This window comes from Cherax quadricarinatus, chromosome 18 (genome assembly GCF_038502225.1).
Source record: "Cherax quadricarinatus isolate ZL_2023a chromosome 18, ASM3850222v1, whole genome shotgun sequence".
Classification (NCBI taxonomy): Eukaryota; Metazoa; Arthropoda; class Malacostraca; order Decapoda; family Parastacidae; genus Cherax; species Cherax quadricarinatus.
In genome coordinates, this window is record NC_091309.1 from 32,183,521 (window position 1) to 32,195,514 (window position 11,994).

Below are 11,994 nucleotides of genomic sequence, written 5' to 3' on the forward strand. Positions count from 1 at the left end.
GGAGATGTTAATGTACAGCAGCATTCCAGCCTAGGGAGAACAAATGATTTGAAAAGGATCATCATGGGCTTGGCATCTCTCGTTTTGAAAGTTCTCATTATCCATCCTATCATTTTCTTTGCACGTGCGATCGTGGCACTGTTGTGATCCTTGAAAGTGAGATCCTCAGACATTACTACTCCCAGGTCCCTTATATTATTTTTCCGCTCTATTGTATGGCCGGAGTCAGTAGTATACTCTGTTCTAGTTATTATCTCCTCCAGTTTTCCATAACGGAGTAGTTGGAATTTGTCCTCATTGAACATCATATTGTTTTCCGTTGCCCACTGGAAAACTTTGTTTATATCTTCTTGGAGGTTAACCGCGTCCTCAGCAGATGACAGCCTCATGCAGATCCTAGTATCATCCGCAAAGGATGATACGGTGCTGTGGTGTATATCTCTGTCTATGTCTGATATGAGGATAAGGAATAAGATGGGGGCGAGTACTGTGCCTTGTGGAACAGAGCTCTTCACTATGGCAGCCTCCGATTTAACTCTGTTGACCACTACTCTTTGTGTTCGATTTGTTAGGAAGTTGAAGATCCATCTCCCCACTTGGGTGGGTGCTGGGGTGGTGTGAGTGCTGGGGTTGGGTGGATGCTGGGGTGGTGTGAATGCTGGGGTTGGGTGGAATAGGTGCTGGTGTGTGTTGATGCCATGATGAGGTGGTTGTTATATCGAGGAAAGTGCTGATGTTGGGTGAGTTCTGTGATGAGGTAGATGCTGGGGATGGGAGGGGTGGGTGCTGGGGCATTGTTGTGGGTGCTCTGTTGGGTGCTATGGCTGGCTTGGGAGCGAGGTGCTTGGCTTGGGTGGGGTGGGTGCCGGGGCAGAGTTATGGGTACTGGGTTGGGTGCTATGGTTGACCTGGGAATGAGGTGCTAGAGTTGTAGGGTTGGGTGATGGGGCATTGTTTTGGGTGCTGTGTCGTGTGCTATGGTTGGCTTGGGAGTGAGGTGAGGTGCTGGGGTTCTGGGAGTGAGGTGCTGGGGTTCTGAGGGTGGGTGCTGGGGTTCTGGGGGTGGGTGCTGAGGTATTGTTGTGGGTGCTAAGTCATGTGCTATGGCTGACTTGAGAGCGAGGTGCTTGAGTTGGGTGGGGTGGGTGCTGGGGCATAGTTATGGGTGCTATGGCTGACTTGGGAAAGAGGTGCTGGGGTTAGGTAGAGTGGGTTCTGGGTTGGGTGCTATGGTTGGGTTGTGGGGGCTGGGGGGTTAGCGGTGGGAGTGAGGCGGGGGGGCTGGGGGGCTGCGTGTGGGAGGGGAATATAGTGATGGTGTAGCAGCGTGGTGGAAGGCAGTTGCTGGCAGTGTGTCCGTGTTGGTGCACGCTCTGGGTCTCTCTCTCTCCCTGCCCCACTCACTACGTCTCCTCCTCCCATATTCCTCTCACACTCCACCTGGCCTCTCAAGACACAGCTCCTGGCTTCGAGGGTGTCCTGCTCAACTTCTAGTGAAGAGATGATGAAAGTGACGCCTTGAAGTCTCCGTGAGGCTGCCACGTGCTTCATGCACGCGCTACCTACCATCTATCACAGCAGCTGCATCTTACTCTCCACACACCAGTAGTGATGTTCCACTACATGACTGATTGACAACATCAGTGAAGTGGACCGCGCACACACTCCATCAAAACCTAAGAGAGTTTGTTGTTGTTGTATATACGTCCACGGCACGCCTACACCACGCCCTCATCACGCACACAGCTGGTAAACACGTTCTACCAACGACACCCAGTTCTGGTGTAACTTGGACCCAGCGCCGGCATTTCGTACTGAAGCCACGACCTTGACCGTGAAGAGATATCAGTAGCCCCGCCCACCTCCCCACTCTCCCCATCACTCCCCCAACACTCATCTCCACTCCACGTGAAGCCCACCAACACCCCTGGCCACAACTCGTCCCACAGCAGCACCTCGCACTCTGCACTCTCCGTTACAGAGTGTCATTATAGAGTGTAGTCTTCCCTGCTCTCATACTCGCGAGTTCTCTCTCTCCCGCCATAGAAAACGAACACTTGACAAAAACAATCGTTTACTACAACTTACTAAAGACATCCTTAAGAAACTTTGAAAAAATATAACATTGATCTCACGTTGTAAAAGTTGGTGCATTAAGATGGAGATGTTTCTGAAAGTGGTCATCGTCACGTGGGTGATCTTCTCTACGCTTACACAAGGTAAGTGCTTCCCAGCCTCACACTTGTAAACAACCCTCCCTTCACCACACACACTTCAACTCTACCACCACTAAAATATATACCCCAGTTATTTCTCTTATTGAAATACCCCAGATCTATTCTCTATGTAGTAAAATCTCAGTATTTATTCTTGTAGTAAAAATCCCCTGACCTACTGTAGCAAAAGTAAAGCTCCCTCAGACTTATTCTAGTAGTAAAAATCCACTGATCTAGTAATAGTAAAACTCTCTTAAGTAGTAAATTCCCCTAGATCTGTTCTAGCAAAAATGCCTAGATCGATTCTAGTAGTTGTAAAATCCCCAGTAGTAGTAGTAGTAGTAGTGCATTCCACGAATTTATTCTCTTAATAAGAAAATCCCCAGATCTATTTTCTTGCTAGTAATGCTCCACAGATCTATTACTAGTAATATTCCCCAAATCTATTCTAATCTTGCCCCAGAGCAACCGTCTTTGCACAACCTGTCAAGTATACTAATCAACCCATTTCTCAACTCTTTACTTCCCACATAAGTATGTTATACTATGGATGTGCAGCATGTAACTCACTTTTTGTATTAATATATCTAACAAAATTTGCTCATAACAATTAGATTCCAGAAATTCCAAGCAAGTATCCTAAATTTCTATGCAGCAGACTCCTTTCATTATCCATAAAATTTAGTGTCTAGTTCTTTGGTGTATATAAGATGAACTAACGTCCACATGATGGATATGAAGTACATAATAAACTAGACTAAACTTGACAAGCTACTTAATCGGGAAGAACTTTATCTAGTGTACTAAAGTTGTATAGTGTTATGTTATTATGCCAAACAGTGGTTGAATTACATACAATATATATATATATATATATATATATATATATATATATATATATATATATATATATATATATATATATATATATATATATATATATGTCGTGCCGAATAGGCAGAACTTGCTATCTTGGCTTAAATAACAACGCTCATCTTGCCATATAGGACAAGTGAAAATTTGAGTATGCAATAATTTCGCCAAAATCATTCTGAACCTAACGAAAAAAATATATTTCACTGTGTTTGTTTAATATTAAATTATTGTAAACAAATCTGAAATATATTTAGTTGGGTTAGGCTAAAATAAATTGCGCTTGTTATAATAAGGTTAGGTAAGTTTTCTAAGTTTATTTTGGTGCAAAATTATAAATTTTACATTAACATTAATGAAAAAAATATATCTTTAAACGTATAAGAGAAAATTTCAGAAAGGAATTAATTTTAAATGTGTTCTTGCTAATTGACCAGTTTTACATATTCGGCACGACATTATATATATATATATATATATATATATATATATATATATATATATATATATATATATATATATATATATATATATATATATATACATTCTCACCTGCAAAAATAACTGCCATATAAGTTTCATATAGTTATTTGGGCAGCGCTTTAAAGTTTAACTGTGATAAAAGAGTGTTTTCAGTGTTGTGAACTAACTAAAACAAATTATTGCAAACTATTGCTGTCCGTCTTCTTGTGTTAACAATTGTCGTCTCAGCATAAAGTCACAATATTTTGAGTCATTTCTTCTAATAAAAATGGCTAACAGAGAGGGTAATATTACTAATGTATGTGCGTGTTTATATGTGTGTGTGTGTGTGTGTGTGCATTCAGCGAGATGTATTCACAAAGTGGTGCGTGCAGCTCCAGGTCTCCACCTCTTTACGTTCAACTAACCACCATCACTGGTTCCTGGTCCTTACCACACCTACTCTTGAAACTGCCTAATGACGTTTAAGTACAGTATTCATTTGTCCAACTCATCCCACTTTCTTACTACCTCAAGACTTAAAACGTATTTCCTAACGTCTCCATGACTCATCTGCATATTTACGCTCCATCTATTTTTCCTAGTCAGTGTCTCTCAATAAGTTTATGTATATCAGTTGCGTCGTATCCTCCAAATGTGTGATTCTTATAACCACTGATTCTTCTTTCTTCTGAAGCTCTTTCATTAACTTTTTATTTAGCCTATCCTCACGCTTAAAACCCCACTGATTTTGCATTTTTTCCTCTCCCAATCTATGCTTCTTCTCTCCTCTCCGAGTTGCCTAACATTGCAATTGTACGGACCGGACTCGTAATATCGAATTGTTTGACCATTCTTGTAGCTTGTGCAAGTCTTCATGTAGTATGTCTTTATCCTCTTCTGTTCTTATTATTAATAGTTTTAAGTCATTGGCAACCACCAACACATATAATCTGATCCCATGTGGTAGGTCATTTACGAATATCAAGAGCAGAACGTTTCTTTAGATTTTTTTTTCTTTTTATAAATTTCAGCACTGTCTCCTCTTCTACTTTGTGAATCAATTTCTGTTGTGATATTGTGTCAAATTCTTTCTGCAGTTCAGTTAGATGCGGTCTATGCATCCTTGTTTGTCCTGCTTCCCTTTGTAAAGGGAAGTTCCTCCACTCCAGCTACATCACCAACCTTCCCTATTATATTTTCAAGGCATGGTAAATAATATGGTGTCATTAGTACAGGCCTGTAGTCATGTGACTCTTGCCTAGCCTCCTGCTTATCCCACTTTAGCTTTGCAACTTTGCTGCGCCGCCTCTGGAGAGTTACTGTCTACATCTCTGGAAAAGGTTTACTCAGCGTTTCTGCTCTAACTTCAGGAAGTAATGGGGATATGCTGCAGGTTCCATTGCACTCCTTGTGCCCATTTTCCTCAGTAGCTTCCTCATTTTCTCCGTTGACACGTGGGTACTTTGCGGTTTTCATTCCTTTATTCATGCTTTATTACCATGCTTGCCTCCTCAATGAATTCTTCCTTGAATCAACTGTTCAGTTCTTCACTCACCTTTCTTGTTATGTGTGAGTGTTCCTCCCCACTTTAGTCTTATTATTTAGTTCTTAACTATTGTCTTCCTTGTTAAGCAACTGAAGCAGTTTTGGTTCTGAATTTTCCCATGAAGCTAACATCATTCTCAAACTTCCCGCCATAGTATATTCTTCTCTACCTACGCTACTTGCCCCTCTTTTCTTTGTTATCCTCCTTGCACTGTATATTTTCCAGGCTATTTTACTCCTCATTTTGGTATCTGTAGTAGTGGTAAATCACATGCTTACTTTGCTTCCCATATTCCTTTCTCTTGTGGCATATTTTACTTAGTCCAATGATTTAATCATGGCTTGTCTGCTCTTCTATTTTAATATTTCATTGCACTCAGTTCAGAAAATTTTTCATCTCTCCATAAAGTACTGTAGTTTCGTGTTCACACTCTTCCTTCTTGCCAGTTACATTTCTACTACATACTGAAAGCGTAGTACAGTGTGCACACTGGTTTCTGATGGTAAGTCCTAATCGACTTGAAGAAAATTCAGTTATGTTCTATTCACTTAAAGCGGAAAACACATCTAGTCGTCATAGTTCACCTCCTGTTGGTATGCTTACAATTTTACATGTTAGCTGATGAAGTCTTCCAACACAGTTTCCATTAATATGATCTTCCATGAAGATCACAATTCTTTCATCTATAATCACTGGCTTTACACAGGTCACTCTTAACCCTCTGACTGTTTCGGTCATATATATATATATATATATATATATATATATATATATATATATATATATATATATATATATATATATATATATATATATATATATATATGTTTTACAAGCCAACGTGTTTGACGTATATATACACTCAAAAATTCTAGCGACTTCAAATCAAGTGGGAGAAAGCTGGTAGGCCCACATGTGAGAGAATTTGTCTGTGTGGTCATTGTGCACCGTATAAAAAAATCCTGCAGCAAGCAGTGCATAATGAGGAAAAAAAGCTCCAACCGTGTTTTTGGATTAAAATGCCGACTTTGAGGTGTATTTTCGTATAGTTTTTGTGGTTATATTCTCGTTTTCATAGTCGCATTTGATAAAATGGAAAACATATTATAGAAATGGATGTCATTTTGATTGGATTTACTATGAAAACAGCCTTGAAATGGAGCTCAAAGTAGGGAAAATGTTTAATTTTTGCCGAATGTTCAACAGAAAAAAAATAACGTCATTGCCCAATGAATGTCCAAGTAGCCATTCTAATATGCAGTCATGAATGGGTTGACATTATTTATACAATTACTACAATATTGCAGTAGTCTGCATAACGGTAAATCTTCTATTTTTTCTTTGAATAAAAGTTCAAAATAGAAAGCAAGAGTAATATCAGAGGGGCTTGGAGACGTGACTGATGAACAAAGAAAATGTTATTTTAGAGCCAGGAATGTCTTCAGTGTTCATTCTGGACCCTATTTTGAAATTGGCATATTTTTTAATTTGCATGAAATTGGCTAAATTGCCAATTTCTAACCACTTTACTGGGTAGCTGAAATCAATAAATGGGCAGTTTCTTGTACTCAATCGATAGAACAAATGGAGTTCTAAAGAAATACCTATGAGTTTGGTTGACTGGAACAGTGGAATTAGCCAAAAATAGGGCTCAAAGTGGGCGAAATCGCCGATTCGTCAATATCGCCTAGGTCGCTAACTTCGTGAGAGCATAATTCCGTAAGTTTTCCATCAAATTTCGTACTTTTGGTGTCATTATCATCGGGAAAAGATTCTCTATCATTTCATAAGAAAAATAATTTTTTTTTTCAAATATTTTGCAACACCAGGAGACACCAGGATTTGGGTTTGCGACAGTCAGAGGGTTAATGTGCCTCTCTCTCTCTCTCTCTCTCTCTCTCAAGAATGTTGATGTCGTCACCATAATGTCTATATCCAGTTGTTCATGGAGCCTGGAAAGTTGTGCATCACTGTCACTTAAGTGTCAAAGTTACACCATCTGTTGAGTGTCAAAATTGCAGTAGTACACCCATCCTAGAGTATGGCTGTATATTGGCGTGTTATTTATATTCCTTGAACCATCCATGAGCACATGTTTCAGGGAGTCTATGTAGTGTTCCACTACAGTAGTTATGCACAGACATTTAATAAACTTCGTTAACCTCAATACCAAAAATTAAGATACATGTGCAACAGTTGGGTATCTTTACTGATGAAAAGTTTCGTAGGCTTCTTCGGTCGAACACTAAGGGAGCAGTAGAAATGAAATAAAGACGTGGTCAGTCCTTCAACTTTGGAGACAAAGTATATGAGGTAGTCAGTCCCTTAGCCTGGAGAAGAGTTCAGCTCCAAGGAGCAGATGGAAATAAATGGTATAAAATACCGACACAGTGGAAATATAAACACATATGCAGTTTAATTTGATCCTTTAGTGACAACGTTTCTCCGTGAAGGTGAGGATCTCACCTTCAAGGACCATAACATTGTATCAATCGCATCTGCTAGAAAAATGACAGGATGGATAATGAGAACCTTCAAAACTAGGGAGGCCAAGCCCATGATGACACTCTTCAGGTCACTTGTTCTATCTAGGCTGGAATATTGCTGCACTCTAACAGCACCTTTCAAGGCAGGTGAAATTGCCGACCTAGAAAATGTACAGAGAACTTTCACGGCGCGCATAACGGAGATAAAACACCTCAATTACTGGGAGCGCTTGAGGTTTCTAAACCTGTATTCCCTGGAACGCAGGAGGGAGAGATACATGATTATATACACCTGGAAAATCCTAGAGGGACTAGTACCGAACTTGCACACGAAAATCACTCACTACGAAAGCAAAAGACTTGGCAGACGATGCACCATCCCCCCAATGAAAAGCAGGGGTGTCACTAGCACGTTAAGAGACCATACAATAAGTGTCAGGGGACCGAGACTGTTCAACTGCCTCCCAGCACACATAAGGGGGATTACCAACAGACCCCTGGCAGTCTTCAAGCTGGCACTGGACAAGCACCTAAAGGCAGTTCCTGATCAGCCGGGCTGTGGCTCGTACGTTGGTTTGCGTGCAGCCAGCAGCAACAGCCTGGTTGATCAGGCGCTGATCCACCAGGAGGCCTGGTCACAGACCGGGCCGCGGGGGCGTTGACCCCCGAAACTCTCTCCAGGTAAACTCCAGGTAAACACAATAGGCTTTTTCAAGTCACAAACAGATCTGATTTGTGACCTGAAAAAGCCCACTATGTGAGCGAAACGTTGTCAATAAAGGATCAAATTAAACTTCATATGTGTTTATATTTCCAAGGAGCAGAACTCGTCGGTATTTTACACCATTTTCAATAACTTCAATGCTGTTAATACCTCATAGATCCTCTCAGATTCACTAATTTAGGGTCTCCAAACTTTTCATTACGACGGCTACTTCGTGTATTGTACACTTTTTCGCGTACCAAAGAAAAAATCACTTATAAACAAATATAAATGAATGAAGAAAATTAAAATGAATGAATGAATAAGTTTTATTTGGATCATTTCTGTAATCAGTACGATATGATTCAGAACAAAAGATATATGAGACAATTATGAAGAAACAATGCCGTAAAAAATGTCAATCATGAGACAATACTCTGACAGTGTAATCAACTACTGAACTGCAGATGAGAGAAGCTGACACAAGATTAAAGGGAATGATGGAATTGGCTATTTTTTATTTCAAAATATTGCTGAACCGAGGTTTCAAGTTTAAGGAGCCAATGATGAGAATGGACTTCAAATGCTCATCAAATAATTTTGTGCGATATTTGAACTTGGCATAGTTCATTTTTTAAAATGTTTGTTCACAAAGGTATGTTGAACAAAAAACTGAAACGAATCTAAAGCTTCAAATCTGAAAACTGTTCCGGCTATAAAGATTTATAAAATTAGATCAGATTTCCTTCGTTATACTTTTCTTTGTCTTCTTTTTTATAATAATAATAATAATAATAATAATAATTAATAATAATAATATACTTTTCTTTCAACACGTCATCTGACTGGGGATCAAAAATTTCCATTTGAAACTGACTTTGGAGTGTTTCAACACTGCAGCCAAATGGATTTTGAAACTATTTCATCTGGTTTACCATCAAGATCAAAAAATAGTTTTCCAAATTGTTTTTTTGCAAGTCATTAATGATTTCTGTTGCATATGAAGAAGAAAATTCTGCTTCACTTTCTTCATGTAATTTTTCACAACCAAGTTAGAAACTTTCACCTGTCCTTCAAATAGCATCAGTTTTGTCCTGAATGTCTTGACATGCAAGAATAGATCACAAATCAAATTTATTTCATCTTGCAACTTTAGATTCAACTGATACATATGGCTTGTCACGTCTGCAAAAAAAAAAAAATACCAATTTCAAGAGCCAGTCAGCGTTTGATAAAAGTGGTTCAGGTCCATTCTTCTCTGTAAGAAATGAGTCAAAGACCTTTCTGAGCTGAAAGAACCGTGACAGAACTAAGCCATCGAACTGCTGTATAATAAGGCAAGTCAACGAACTCGGAATCAGTTTCTCTCAGAAAATCACAAAACTGGCGATGATTAAGCCCGTGAGATCGAATGAAATTCAATGATGAAACAACAGGTTTCAGAACACAAGATATATCCGCATATTTTCCGCACATTGTTTGCTGATGGATAACGTAATGCAGAAATCTGAACCTTTAGAATCCACCATCCTCATAAGCTTTTATTTGTCCAACCAAACATTTCTTCACTCCAGATATGTTCTTTCCTCCATCAAATGTCATGAATTGCAGATAATTCCATTCCAGGTTATATTCTAATACAGCTTTTTGCATTTCTTTGAAGATATCTTCTCCGGTTCCTGTGCTGTGCATGCTATACATTGATGCTAATTCTTGTGCGACATTAAATTCATTGTTGACGCCATGGATGAACACTAAGAGTTGTGACGTCGCTCGCATCATTCGATTCCTTGAGTGCGAGAGAATAAAACTGAAAATTTTGTGCTTTGTCTTCAATGTGATGAAATATATTGCTTCCTATATACCCAGTTCTACGAGCAACAGTACTTGGCGTAATTCTAAACAGATTTACTTTTTCTGAGAATAACTCTCCCACAGCTTCCATCATAAACTCTTTGATCAGATCTCCATCGATGAATGGCTTTTCTCTTTTAGCTAATTCATAAGCTATTTTGAAACTGACGCTGGTTGAAGCTTCATTTTCACCTCTTTTCTCTGTAAAAAACAAAAAAACTTGTTGGGTAAGCAACCTGCATTGCAGTGATTCAGTTTTTTCCGAACTCTGTGTTCCTGCGAATTGGGAATAACTTGGTTTATGTTTAGTCTCATAGTGCCGATGTACATTGTACTCCTTCAAAACTACAACAGTTTCATGACATGCGACACACCTGCTTGTGCAAAGAAGTACTTTACGCCCCATTTTTTTCATTAAATAGCTGGCACTTATTCTGCACTATTCTTTTCCTTTTCTCTTCCATAACTGAAAGGTATATCAGAAAAATGAAAAGATTAGTACTAAAATTTGAACAAATTTTGACATAAATTGCTACAAGCAACAAATTCCTTAGCTTTAAGTGACTGAAAATGAGGGTTTATTAGTTTTATTATTTATAAATATTTTAAGTTGCTAAAGGCTGCATAAAATCTTATGGCAGGTCACATTTTGGAGACCCCTGCACTAATTTCTTATTAGTAGTGTCATTCATTTCTAAGTTGTGTCTTCTCGTTCCTTCCTCAGCAATTGGTAACCATCAGGAAGTACAACATTTTATATTATCTCAGTTTCAGTTCCTTGAAAACTATGATGTTTGTGCTACCTTATTATTTCATCTTAAAGTTCACTATACTTGTGTGTGTGTGTGTGTGTGTGTGTGTGTGTGTGTATGTACTCACCTATTTGTGGTTGCAGGGGTCGATTCATAGCTCCTGGCCCCTCCTCTTCACTGATTGCTACTAGGTCCTGTCTCTCCCTGCTCCATGAGCTTTATCAAACCTCAACTTAAAACTATGTATGGTTCCCGCCTCCACTATGTCACTTTCTAGGCTATTCCACGGCCTGACAACTCTGTGACTGAAGAAATACTTCCTAACATCCCTCTGACTCATCTGAATCCTCAACTTCCAATTGTGACCCCTTGTTTCTGTGTCCCATCTCTGGAACATCCTGTCTTTGTCCACCTTGTCTATTCCACACAGTATTTTATATGTCGTTATCATGTTTCCCCTGACCCTCATATCCTCCAGTGTCGTCAGGCCAATTTCCCTCAACCTTTCTTCGTAGGACAATCCCTTTAGCTCTGGCACTAGTCTAATTTCTTGACGTGCTTGACCAGGTGTGGATTCCAAACTGGTGCTGCATACTCCAGTATGGGCCTGACGTATATGGTGCACAGAGTCTTGAACGATTCCTTACCGAGGTATCGGAATGCTATCCTTAGGTTTGCCAGACGCCCGTATGCTGCAGCAATTATCTGATTGATGTGCGCCTCAGGAAATGTGCTCGGTATTATACTCACCCCCAGATCTTTTTCCTTGAGTGAGGTTTGCAGTCTTTGGCCACCTAGACTATACTCTGTCTGCGGTCTTCTTTGCCCTTCCCCAATCTTCATGACTTTGCATTTGGCAAGGTTAAATTCCAGGAGCCAGTTGCTGGACCAGGCTTGTAGCCTGTCCAGGTCTCTTTGTAGTCCTGCCTGATCCTCGACCGATTTGATTCTCCTCACTAACTTCACATCATCTGCAAACAAGGACACTTCTGAGTCTATCCCTTCCGTTATGTCATTCACATATACCAAAAATAGCACAGGCCCTAGGACTGACCCCTGTGGAACCCTGCTTGTCACAGGCGCCCACTCTGACACCTCG

The 11,994-nt window shown here is 39.7% G+C and overlaps 1 protein-coding gene across 1 annotated transcript in view; it reads left to right on the top strand.

The window, feature by feature from the left end:
* Positions 1-1,297: 1,297 nt before the first annotated feature.
* LOC128689485 (chordin-like protein 2) overlaps positions 1,298-11,994 on the top strand; it is a 468,423-nt gene continuing 457,726 nt past the window's right edge. Inside the window, exon 1 of the mRNA XM_070086387.1 lies at positions 1,298-2,219. Coding sequence (XP_069942488.1) covers positions 2,159-2,219 — 61 coding nt within the window. The 5' untranslated portion in view covers positions 1,298-2,158. The remainder of the gene's footprint in view (positions 2,220-11,994) is intronic.